This window comes from Manis javanica, chromosome 8, assembly GCF_040802235.1.
Source record: "Manis javanica isolate MJ-LG chromosome 8, MJ_LKY, whole genome shotgun sequence".
NCBI classification, from domain to species: domain Eukaryota; kingdom Metazoa; phylum Chordata; class Mammalia; order Pholidota; family Manidae; genus Manis; species Manis javanica.
Window position 1 is genome coordinate 93,207,829 of NC_133163.1, and position 13,370 is coordinate 93,221,198.

General features: G+C 38.5%; 1 protein-coding gene across 1 annotated transcript in view; it reads right to left on the bottom strand.

Annotated features, from left to right (window-relative positions):
• UBR1 (ubiquitin protein ligase E3 component n-recognin 1) overlaps window positions 1–13,370 on the bottom strand; it is a 204,117-nt gene that overhangs the window by 113,088 nt on the left and 77,659 nt on the right. Inside the window, exon 5 of the mRNA XM_037018909.2 lies at window positions 12,433–12,563. Within this exon, the coding sequence (XP_036874804.2) occupies window positions 12,433–12,563 (131 nt within the window). The remainder of the gene's footprint in view (window positions 1–12,432; window positions 12,564–13,370) is intronic.

Here is a 13,370-nt window from a genome sequence, read left to right on the forward strand (position 1 = left end):
TCCATATGAATCTTAGAACTATTTGTTCCAGTTCATTGAAAAATGCTGTCAGGATTTTGACAGGAATTGCATTGAATCTGTATATTGCTTTACACAGGATGGCCATTTTGGCAATATTAATTCTTCCTAACCAAGAGCATGGGATGAATTTCCATTTATTAGTGTCCTCTTCAATTTCTCTCAAGAGTGTTGTGTAGTTTTCAGGGTATAGGTCTTCCACTTCCTTGGTTAGGTTTATTCCTAGGTATTTTATCCTTTTTGATACAATTGTGAATAGAATTGTTTTCCTGATTTCTCTTTCTGCTAGTTCATTGTTAGTATATAGTAAAGCAACAGATTCCTGTGTATTAATTTTGTATCCTGTAACTTTGCTGAATTCTGATATTAGTTCTAGTAGTTTTGAAGTGGATTCTTAAGGGTTTTTCTTAAGTACAATATTATGTCATCTGCAAACTGGGACAGTTTAGCTTCTTCCTTACCAATCTGGGCGTCTTTTATTTCTTTGTGTTGTCTGACTGCCACGGTAAGGACCTCCAGAATTATGATGAATATAAGTGGAGAGAGTGGGCATCCTTGTCTTGTTCCCGATCTTAAAGGAAAGCCTTTCAGCTTGTTAAGTATGATGTTGGCTGCGGGTTTTTCATATATGATGTTTATTATGTTGAGCTATTTGCCCTCTATACCCATTTTGTTGAGAGTTTTTATCATGAATGGGTGTTGAATTTTCTCAAATGCTTTTTCAGCATCTATGGAGATGATTATGTGATTTTGTCCTTTTTATGGATACAGTGGATGATGTTTGATGGATTTTCGAATGTTGTACCACCCTTGCATCCTTGGGATGAACTGCACTTGGTCATGATGTATGATCCTCTTGATGTATTTTTGAATTCAGTTTGCTAATATTTTGTTGAGTATTTTTCCATCTATGTTCATCAGGGATATTGGTCTGTAGTTTTCTTTTTTTGTGGTTTCTTTGCCTGGTTTTGGTATTAGGGTGATGCCAGCCTCATAGAATGAGTTTGGAAGTATTCCCTCCTCTTCTATTGTTTGAAAAATTTAAGGAGAATGGGTATTATGTCTTCTCTAAATGTCTGATAAAATTCAGCAGTGAAGCCATCTGGTCCAAGTATTTTGTTCTTGGGTAGTTTTTTTGATTACAGATTCAATTTCGTAGCTGGTAACTGGTCTCTTAAGACTTTCTGTCTTCCTGGGTCAGTCTTGGAAGGTTGCACTTTTGTAGAAAGTTGCCCATTTCTTCTAGGTTATCCAGTTTGTTAGCATATAATTTTTCATACTATTCTCTAATAATTCTTTGTATTTTAGTAGTGTCCATAGTGATTTTTCTGTTCTCATTTTTTATTCTGTTTATGTGTGTAGATTCTCTTGTTCTCTTGATAAATCTGGCTAGCGGTTTTTCTATTTTGTTTATTTTCTCAAAGAACCAGATCTTGGTTTCATTAATTTTTTTCTACTGTTTTATTCTTCTGAATTTTATTTATTTCTTCTCTGATCTTTATTATGTCCCTTCTTCTACTGACTTTGGGCCTCATTTGTTCTTCTTTTTCCAGTTTCAATAACTGTGAATTTAGACTATTCATTAGGGATTGTTCTTGCTTCATTAAATAGGCCTGAATTGCTATATACTTTCCTCTTAGACCTGCCTTCGCTGTGTCCCACAGAAGTTGGGGCATTGAGCTGTTGCTCTGTCTCCATATATTGCTTCATCTCTGTTTTAATTTGGTCATTGATCCATTGATTATTTAGGAGCATGTTGTTAAGCCTACATGTGTTTGTGAGCTTTTTTGTTTTCTTTGTACAATTTATTTCTAGTTTTCTACCTTTGTGATCTGAGAAGTTGGTTGGTACCATTTCAATCTTTTTGAATTGCTGAGGCCCTTTTTGTCACCTAGCATGTGATCTGTTGTGGAAAATGTTCCATGTGCACTTGAGAAGAATGTGTATCCTGCTGCTTTAGGGTGAAATGTTCTATAAATGCCCGTTAGGTCCATCTGTTCTAATGTGTTGTTCAGTGCCTCTATGTCCTTACTTATTTTCTGTCTGGTTGACCTGTCCCTTGGAGTACTCATTCAAAGGTGTGTCGAAGTCTCCTAAAATGAATGCATTGCATTCTATTTCCCCCTTTAATTCTGTCAGTATTTGTATCACATATGTAGGTGCTCCTGTGTTGGGTGCATAGATATTTATAGTGGTTATATCCTCTTGTTGGACTGACATCTTTATCATTATGTAATGTCCTTGTCTCTTGTGGCTTTCTTTGTTGTGAAGTCTATTCTGTCTGATACAAGTACTGCAACACTTGCTTTTTTCTCCCCATTGTTTGCATGAAATATCTTTTGTCATCCTTTCAGTTTTAGTCTGTGTATGTCTTTTGGTCTGAAGTGAGACTCTTGTAGGCAGCATATAGATGGGTGTTGTTTTTTTATCCATTTTGTAAATCTATGTCTTTTCATTGGTGCATCCAGTTCATTTACATTTTCGGTGATTATCAATGAATATGGAGTTATTGCCTTTGCAGGCTTTGGATCTATGGTTACCAAAGGTTCAAGGGCAGCTTCCTTACTATCTAGCAGTCTCCCTTAACTCACTAATTATGCTATTATAAACACAGTGTAAAGATTATTTTTCCCCCCTTCTATTTCTTCCTCCTCTCTTTATATGTTAGGTGTCATAGTCTGTACTCTTTGTGTATCCCTTGATTGACTTTGTTGGTAGCTGATTAGATTTTGCATGTTAGTATTTAATTGGTCTACTTCCTTTGCTGTAGCTTTATTTTCTCTGGAGACAGCTATTTAGCCTTAGGCAAACTACCATCTAGAGCAGTCCCTTTAAAATACACTGTAGAGATGGTTTGTGGGATGTAAATTTCCTCAACTTCTGCTTATCCAGGAATTGTGTAATCCCTCTTTCATATTTAAATGACAATCTTGATGGGTTGAGTATTCTTGTTCCATGGCACTTCTGCCTCATTGTATTGAATATATCATGTCACTCCCTTCTGGCCTGCAAGGTTTCTGCTGAGAAGTCTGATGATGGCCTTACGGGTTTTCCTTTGTATGTGATCTTTTTCTCTCTCTGGCTGCTTTTAATACTCTGTCCTTGTCCTTGATCTTTTCCATTTGAATTATTATATGTCTTGGTGTTGTCTTTCTTGGGTACCATGTGTTGGGAGATTTATGGACTTCCATGACCTGAGAGACTATTTCCTTCCCCAAACTGGGGAAGGTTTAAGCAATTATTTCTGCAAAGACACTTCTTTCCCTTTTTCTCGCTCTTCTTCTTCTGGTAACCCTATAATATGAATATTGTTCTGTTTGGATTGGTCACACAGTTCTCTTAACATTCATTCATTCATAGAGATCCTTTTTTCTGTCTGCCTCAGTTTCTTTGTATTTCTGTTCTCTATATTCATTCCACTTACTGTCTCCTCTAAGCTTTTTATTTGCTTGTTTGTTTGTTTTATTTATTACCCCAATATAATTTCTTTTTTATTAAGGTATCATTGATATACATTTATGAAGGTTTCACAAGAAAAACTGTGTTATTACATTCACCCTTATTATCGAGTTCCCTTGCATCATCTAAGCTATTGAATTTCTCCATTTTTTGTTTCATGTCAGTTACTGTATCTTTTGTTTGTTTGTTATAATTAATGTACAATTACATGAAGAACATTATGTTTACGAGGCTCTCTCCTACCCAAGTCCCCCCCACAAACCCCATTACAGTTACTGTCTATCAGTATGGTAAGATGCTGTAGAATCACTACATGTCTTCTCCGTGTTGCAAGCCCTCCCCTTTCCCCTACCCCTCATATTATACATACTAATCATAATACCCCTTTCTTCTTCCCCGCCCTTATACCTCCCTACCTCCCATTTTACCCAGTCTCCTTCTCGTTGGTAAATGTTAGTCCATTTTGGGTACTGTGATTCTGCTGCTGTTTTGTTCCTTCAGTTTTTCCTTTATTATTATACTCCACAGATGAGTGAAATCATATGGTATCTATCTTTCTCTGCTTGGCTTAAATCACAGAGCACAATACCCTCTAGTCCCATTCATGTTGTTGCAAATTGTAGGTATGTTTTCTTCTGATGGCTGAATAATATTACATTGTGTATATGTACCACATTTTCTTTATCTACGGATGGACACTTAGGTTGCTTCCATTTCTTGGCTATTGTAAATACTGCTGCGATAAACATAGGGGGGCATCTGTCTTTTTCAAACTGGAGTGCTGCACTCTTAGGGTAAATTCCTAGAGGTGCAATTCCTGGGTCAAATGGTAAGTCTATTTTCAGCATTTTGAGGAACCTTCATTCTGGGTTCCACAATGGTTGAACTAAATTACATTCCCACCAGCAGTGTAGCAGGGTTCCCCTTTCTCCACAACCTCACCAACATTTGTTGTTGTTTATGTTTTGGATGGTAGCCATCCTTACTGGTGTGAGGTGATAGCTCATTGTACTTTTAAATTGTATTTCTCTGATAAAAAGCAATGTGGAGCATCTTTTCATGTGTCTGTTGGCCATCCGACTTTCTTCTTTGGAGAAGTGTCTGTTCAGCTCCTCTGCCCATTTTTTAATTGGATTATTTGCTTTTTGTTTGTTGAGGTGTGTGAGGTCTTTATATATTTTTGATGTCAATCCTTTATCAGACATGTCATTTACGAATATATTCTCCCATACTGTAGGATACCTTTTTGTTCTATTGATAGTGTCCTTTGCTGTACAGAAGCTTTTCGGCTTGATATGGTCCCACCGGTTCATTTTTGCTTTTGTTTCCCTTGCCTGGGAGATATGTTCATGAAGAAGGCACTCATGTTTATGTCCAAGAGATTTTTGCCTACGTTTTTTTTCTAAGAGTTTAATGGTTTCATGACTTACATTCAGGTCTTTGATCCATTTTGAATTTACTTTTGTGTATGGGGTTAGACAGTGATCCAGTTTCATTCTCTTACATGTAGCTGTCCAGCTTTGCCAGCACCATCTGCTGAAGAGACTATCATTTCCCCATTGTATGTCCATGGCTCCTTTATCGTATATTAATTGGCCATATATGTTTGGGTTGATGTCTGGAGTCTAATCTGTTCCACTGGTCTGTGGCTCTGTTCTTGCGCCAGTACCAAATTGTCTTGATTACTATGGCTTTGTAGTAGAGCTTGAAGCTGAGGAGTGAGATCCCCCCCACACACACTTTATTCTTCTTTCTCAGGACTGTTTTGGCTATTCTGGGTCTTTGGTGCTTCCATATGAATTTTTGAACTATTTGGTCCAGTTTGTTGAAGAATGTTGTTGGTAATTTGATAGGGATTGCATCAAATCTGTATATTGCTTTGGGCAGCATGGCCATTTTGAATATATTAATTCTTCCTAGCTAAGAGCATGGGATGAGTTTCCATTTGTTGGTGTCCTGTTTAATTTCTCTTAAGAGTGTCTTATACTTTTCAGGGTATAGATCTTTCACTTCCTTGGTTAGGTTTATTCCTAGGTATTTTATTCTTTTTGATGCAATTGTGAATGGAACTATTTTCCTGATTTCTCTTTCTATTGGTTCATTGTTAGTGTACAGGAAAGCCACAGATTTCTGTGTGTTAATTTTGTATGCTGCAACTTTGCTGTATTCCGATATTAGTTCTAGTAGTTTTGGAGTGGAGTCTTTAGGGTTTTTTATGTACAATATCATGTCATCTGCAAATAGTGACAGTTTGACTTCTTCTTTACCAATCTGGATTCCTTCTATTTCTTTGTTTTGTCTAATTGCTGTGGCTAGGACCTCCAGTAATATGTTGAATAACAGTGGGGAAAGCGGAAGCGGACATCCCTGTCTTGTTCCAGATCTCAGAGAAGAAGCTTTCAGCTTCTAGCTGTTCAGTATGATGTTGGTTGTGGGTGTATCATATATGGCCTTTATTATGTTGAGGTACTTGCCCTGTATACCCATTTTGTTGAGAGTTTTTGTCATGAATGGATGTTGAATTTTGACGAATGCTTCTTCAGCATCTACGGAGATGATCATGTGCTTTTTGTCTTTTTTTTTGTTTATGTGGTGGATGGTGTTCATGGATTTTCGAATGTTGTACCATCCTTGCATGCCTGGGATGAATCCCACTTGGTTGTGGTGTATGATCCTTTTGATATATTTTTTACTTCAGTTTGCTAATATTTTATTGAGTATTTTCGCATCTATGTTCATAAGGGATAGTGGTCTGTAATTTTCTTTTTTGGTGGGGTCTTTGCCTGGTTTTGGTATTAGGGTGATGTTGGCTCCACAGAATGAGTTTGGGAGTATTCCCTCCTCTTCTACTTTTTGGAAAACTTTAAGGAGAATAGGTATTAGATCTTCTCTGTATGTCTGATAAAATTCTGATATAAATCCATCTGGTTCAGGGTTTTTCTTCTTGGGTAGTTTTTTGATTACCTCTTCAATTTCTTGGTAATTGCTTTGTTTAGATTTTGTGTTTCTTCCTTGGTCAGTCTTGGAAGGTTGTATTTTTCTAGGAAGTTGTTCATTTCTTCTAGATTTTCCAGCTTCTAAGCATATAGCTTTTCATAGTAGTCTCTAATAATTCTTTGTATTTCTGTTGGGTCCGTCGCGATGTCTCCTTTCTCGTTTCTGATTCTGTTGATGTGTGTTAATTTTCTTTTTCTCTTAATAAGTCTGACTAGAGGCTTATCTGTTTTGTTTATTCTCTCGAAGACCCAGCTCTTGGTTTCATTGATTTTTTCTATAGTTTTATTCTTCTCAATTTTGTTTATTTCTTCTCTGATCTTTATTATGTCCCTCCATCTGCTGACTTTAGGCCTCATTTGTTCTTCTTTTTCTAATTTTGGTAATTGTGACGATAGACTATTCATTTGGGTTTGTTCTTCCTTCTTTAAATATGCCTGGATTGCTATATACTTTCCTCTTAAGACTGCCTACACTGAGTCCCACAGAAATTGGTGCTTTGTTTTGTTGGTGTAATTTATTTACATATATTGCTGGATATCCATTTTAATTTGGTCATTGATCCATTGACTATTTAGAAGCGTGTTGTTAAGCCTCCATGTGTTTGTGAGCCTTTTTGCTTTCTTTGTACAATTTATTTCTAGTTTTATACCTTTGTGGTCTGAAAAGTTGGTTGGTAGGATTTCAATCTTTTGGAATTTACTGAGGCTCTTTTTGTGGCCTAGTATGTGGTCTATTCTGGAGAATGTTCTATGTGCACTTGAGAAGAATGTGTATCCTGTTGCTTTTGGGTGTAGAGTTCTATAGATGTCTATTAGGTCCATCTGTTCTAGTGTGTTGTTCAGTGCCTCTGTGTCCTTACTTATTTTCTGTCTGGTGGATCTGTCCTTTGGAGTGAATGGTGTGTTGAAGTCTCCTAAAATGAATTCATTGCATTCTATTTCCTCCTTTAGTTCTGTTAGTATTTGTTTCACATATGCTGGTGCATATATATTTATAATGGTTCTATCCTCTTGTTGGACTGAGCCCTTTATCATTATGTAATGCCCTTCTTTATCTCTTCTTACTTTCTTTGTTTTGAAGTCTATTTTGTCTGATACTAGTACTGCAACACCTGCGTTTTTCTCCGTGTTGTTTGTATGAAATATCTTTTTCCATCCCTTGACTTTTAGTCTGCGCATGTCTTTGGATTTGAGGTGAGTCTCTTGTAAGCAGCATATAGATGGGTCTTGTTTTTTTATCCATTCAGTGACTCTATGTCTTTTAATTGGTGCATTTAGACCATTTAACTTTAGGGTGATTATAGATAGGTATGTACTAATTACCATTTCAGGCTTTAGATTTGTGGTTACCAAAGGTTCCAGGTTACTTGCCTTACTATCTAAGAGTCTAACTTAACTCACTTAGTATGCTGTTACAACTACAATCTAAAGGTTCTTTTCAATTTCTCCTCCTTTTTCTTCCTCCTTCATTCTTTATATATTAGGTATCAAATTCTGTACTTTTTGTCTATCCTTTGGTTGACTTTGGGGATAGTTAATTTAATTTTGCCTTTGCTCAGTATTTAGCTATTCTACTTTCTTTACTGTAGTTTTATTACCTCTGGTGACAGCTATTCAACCTTAGGAACAGTTCCATCTATAGCAGTCCCTCCAAAATAGACCGTAGAGATGGTTTGTGGGAGGTAAATTCTCTCAGTTTTTGCTTATCTGGAAATTGTTTAATTCCTCCTTCAAATTTAATGATGATCTTGCTGGATAAAGTAATCTTGGTTCCAGGCCCTTCTACTTCATGGCATTAAATACATCATGCCACTCCCTTCTGGCCTGTAAAGTTTCTGCTGAGAAGTCTGATGTTAGCCTGATGGGCTTTTCTTTTGTGTGATCTCATTTCTGTCTCTGTCTGCTTTTAGCAATCTGTCCTTATCCTTTATCTTTTCCATTTTAATTACTATGTGTCTTGGTGTTGTCTTCCTTGGGTCACTTGTGTTGGGAGATCTGTGGATCGCCGTGGCCTGAGAGATTATCTCCTTCCCCAGATTGGGGAAGTTTTCAGCAACTACCTCCTCAAGGATACTTTCTATCCCTTTCTCTCTCTTCTTCTTCTTCTGGTATTCCTATAATGCAAATATTGTTCCGCTTGGATTGGTCACACAGTTCTCTCAATATTCTTTCATTCTTAGAGATCCTTTTTTCTCTCTGTGCCTCAGCTTCTTTGTATTCCTCTTCTCTAGTTTCTATTTCATTTATTATCTCCACCGTATCCAACCTGCTTTTAATACCCTCCATCGTGCTCTTCAATGATTGGATCTCTGACCTGAATTCATTCCTGAGTTCTTGGATGTCTTTCTGTACCTCCATTGGCATGTTGATGATTTTTATTTTGAACTCCCTTTCAGGGAGAGTCACGAGGTCCATATCATTTAAATCTTTCTCAGGAGTTTTATTAATAATTTTACTCTGGACAAAGTTCCTTTTGCATTTCATGTTTGTATACGGCAACCTCTAGTGGCCAGAAGTTCTATTCTGGAGCTGCTCAGCCCCTGAAGCAATGTCGGAGGTCGCAGAGGAGTGGTACTGGTACCTGTGGGGAGAAAAGAGCTGTTCCCCGCCTCCTGGCTGCTGTGCCTGTCTCCACTGCCTGAGCCAGTGGGCTGGTCACACAGGTATGTTTTTGTCCAAGAGCAGCCCGATATGGATCCCTGCTTTCCACAAGCAGCTGGAATCCCAGTCTCCTCAGGAACTCTGCCTGTAGGAACTTTCCAACCTGGTAGTCATGCGAGTCTCATGAAAGCACCATGAAATGTAGGTTTGTGCTCCCAGTGCAGATCTCTGGAGCTAGGTATTCAGCAGTCCCAACCCTTCCACTCCCTCCCTGCACTGTTTCTCTTCCTCCCACTGGTGATCTGGGGTGGGGTAGGGGCTCGTGTCCCGTGGAGCCACAGCTCTGGTACGTTACCCCATTTGGTGAGGTCTGCTCTTTTCTCCAGGTGTGTGCAGTCTGACGCCGTCTCCTTTCCTGTTGCTCTCTCAGGATTAGTTGCGCCAATTAAATTTTCTAATTATATCCAGTTTTAGGAGGAAGCCTCTGTCTCTCCTCACACCGCCATCTTTAATCCCATCTCCCCAGTTACAGTATTTTTACTGTGTCTATCTCCCTCCTGAATTTGTCCCTTAGCTCTTGAATATTTTTCTTTAGCTCAATTATCATGCTTATGATTTTTATTTTGAATTTTCTTCCAGGAAAACTGTTGATTTCAGTCTCACCGAGCCCTCTTTCTGGTGTTTGAGGGATTTTGGGTTGAACAAGATTTTTCTGCCTTTTCATAGTCCTGGAATGATTGGAGTGGTCTCAGGTGAGTGGCACAGGTGTCAGCTGGGAAGAGAAAGTCCCTTCCTGCTTCCTGGTCGCAGTGCCTGTCTCCACTGTCTATGCCAGTCAACTGCATGCAAGGAGTGGCCTCTGGGTTAATCTTCTAAGCTGCCGTGGGTGGGACGGCCCTCCTGCTGGCCTAAGGTGATGGCAGGGGTCAGAGGCGAGCAGTGCAGGTTCTGCCACAAGGACAAAACCCTTTTGTGCTTTCCAGTCACAGTGTCTGTCTCTGCTGTCTGGGCCCATTAGCCATGCACAGCAAGTGGCCTCTGTGTTAATCCCATAAGCTGCCATGGGTAGAGCAGCCATCAGGATGGCCTTGGGCAATGGCAGGGATTGCTAGCAAGCGGCACAGGTGTTTGCAGGGAGGGCAAAGCCATTTTGTGCTTCCTGGTTGCTGTGCATGTCTCTGCTGTCTGGGCCAGTTAGCCATGTGCAGGGAGAAGCCTCTGCATTAAGCTGTGTAGTTGCTGTAGGTGGAGCTGCCCTCCAGCTGGTCTGCAGCAATGGCAGGGACAGCGGGCTTGTGGGCAGGTGCCGGTAGTGAGAAAGGAGTGGCAAGCTGCTTACCACAGTGAGGGACCTCGGCGCTGCATTGCCAACCATGAGAATAGGGCACCTGAAGCTCCTGAAAGTTCCCAACCTACTGTGCTGAGTGTGCCAGGATGGTTTTGTCCACCTGTTCCTTCTCCTAAACCCTTGCCCCTTTACCAGCCTTCTTACTGCTGAGAAGTCTTTTAAAGCACCTGCTTTTCTTTAGTCCCAGAAAGCTGGTTGTGGGAAGCTGTTCACAGTCTTAGTCTCTGACTTTGGTTTTCAGCCCCTCTAATCTCTAGAGCACCATGCAATATGGATCTTTGCTCCCTGCATAGATTTCATAGATTATTAGGACTGGGTATTTAGCAGTCCTGTACTTCCACTCCCTCCCCACTCTGATTCTCTTCCTCCTGCCAGTGAGCTGGGGTGGGGGGAGTTCTCGGGTCCTGCTGCATCACGATTTTTACTTGAACCCTTTTCTGTGAGATGTTGACTTCTCCCAGATGTAGACTGGCTGGTGTACTCTTACTCCTGGTCACTCTTTTAGGAATAGTTGTATTTGCTGTATTTTCTAAGTAAATGTGGTTTTGGGAGGAGAATTCTGCCACACTTCTCATGCCACCATCTTTTCTCCAAATTTATTTTTGTGTTTATTTTAAGTGATACTGGTTTTATAGTACATTTAAGTTAAAAAAGAATATGGATTTAAAGTGCCAACAGTACCATTTGACTTCTGAATTTGAGAGAGGTCAGTTAAGCTTTCCATCTTGCCGAGAATACAATGACTACCACTTCTAGGAAGGGTATACACTATCTACATCCAAGAAAGGTGTAAGGATCTTCTAACAAATGTGAGGACAGCTATTATGGGCTACACAAATATCAGATGTTACTACAAGTTTTAAACAGTTTACAATATGCCTTTAGAATACAATCAATAACTCTAAGAGACTGATTTCCTCAGGCCTCTCATAGTTTAGGAAACAGAAGCTCAAAAAGACTTCTCCATGGTCACAATGCCAAAACACAGTGAGAAGGATCTAGAACTCAGATCTGTGAATCTGAAGTCCAGTACTACCTACATACACACCCACATTCAAGCAACTCTCCCTTTCTAAGCATTCAGAATGCTAGTATTATGTTTACCAACACAAGCTTCTTAAAGGGTTTAACTTTAAGAATTTACCTATATTCTCACATATTTGCAATTAAAACCTTTGTGGACTCAATCTCTGATGAATTTCGTTTCCCCAAGCAGTTAATAGCCCACTAAGAATACAAACAATACATTTAATGTCTTTCTAAATTAAATTCTTAATTCCCTCTCTAAAATAAAACAAACAGAAAAACCCAGTAAACTCAAAGAACAAAGGTATTTAGATTTTACAATTCTGTGAAATTCCTAATATTACACAGATGGGAAACTTTCCCACAAGGCCCAAACTATATCCTCATATCAGGTCTGGAATTCTCTTGTACATTTTTAAGAGTAAATATTACTGTCACTGAAAGACTTATGGCTGTTAGAAACTGCTGGATTTTAGCTTAAAATATTAAATTCCTACAACTAAAATAATCTTAAACATCAAAGCACAGAGCAAAAGGCTATCTTGTCATTCCCACTTTCAAACCTGTTTCATAAAGACCTGAGCTAAAGGGAGACACACTGTCCCAAAGTCCGTGCCTTTGTTCACAAACCTCTCAGGGAACCTAGAGGTTGATCCAGGCCAGGATCAACCTGGGCAATTATGTCCTTACTAGAATGAGTGGCTGCCAGGTCCTTATAAATAGTTTAGAGTAAGACTTCTGAAATGTTTTCTTTTAAAAATCAGAAGCTCCTGATTATGCTCTTCCTTTGATTTAACATCTATATAGTGTCTGGCAGAGCATCTCATATAAATGGTCATGTTAGAAGTATTCCCAAGAGATAATTCTCTCTAAAATTTTCATAATGATAATAAATCAAGCACTCAATAACAAATTTTTCCAACACTTATTTTGCAATATAAATAACCATTGCTAAAATTTCTCCATTTTGAAAAATTTCCTCACCTCATTTGGAGTTCAGCAGGCAGTTCTTTCTCCTCTTCCCATATAGTCATTTCTACAATGTATTTTATCACTGAAGGGAATATTTTCCTGGCTTGGGCAATTACCTCTTCATTCAATGGACAATGTAAATTCTGTAACAAAGCACAAAAAGGCATACTACTGAAATTGTATACAAATAAATGGATGAGGAGGATAATATTATTAAATTATAATAATTATTTTAATTAGGTCATTACACCATTCTCCCGGAATGAATTCAAGTTGAGTTCACAAGGGTTGCTAGTCATATCAGTTTAGCTTAACTCTTGTGGCTGAGTAGGGGCTACAAATGAAAGGAAAGAAGACAGGACGATGGAGCCCACCTTTTATGAACCTCTCCTTATGAATGTTCCTCTCTGCCTTGCTGAGTAGATTAATTATGATATCAGATGACAACTAGTTATCCCTTATAGCTTACATAAAAATTTTTCTTCACAATTTATTTCAACTAATCCTTATAGCCATTCTGCAAGAATGGCAGAGTATTAACATTTAAAGGATAAGGTGTATCTGTCCAAGGTCAAAGAGCCTATGATCAGTGAAGCAAGACTAAAAGCTGGGTCTTTTGACTCCCACAAAAAAATAATGTTCTTTTCTTTACAGAACACCACTTCAATAAAAAGCTTGTTCAAACCAATCAGCTAAAACATGCACTTGAATGCTTTATATCATAAGTCATTAAGGAAATACAAATCAAAACCACAATAAGATAACACCTCACACCTGCAAGTGTTACTATCATTAAAAAGGTAAATAATAACAAGTGTTGGCCAGGATGTAGAAAAATTTGAATCTTAAAGACCGCTGCTGAATGACATGATATTGTACATAAAAAACCCTAAAGACTCCACTCCAAAACTACTAGAGCTAATATCAGAATTCAGCAAAGTTGCAGGATA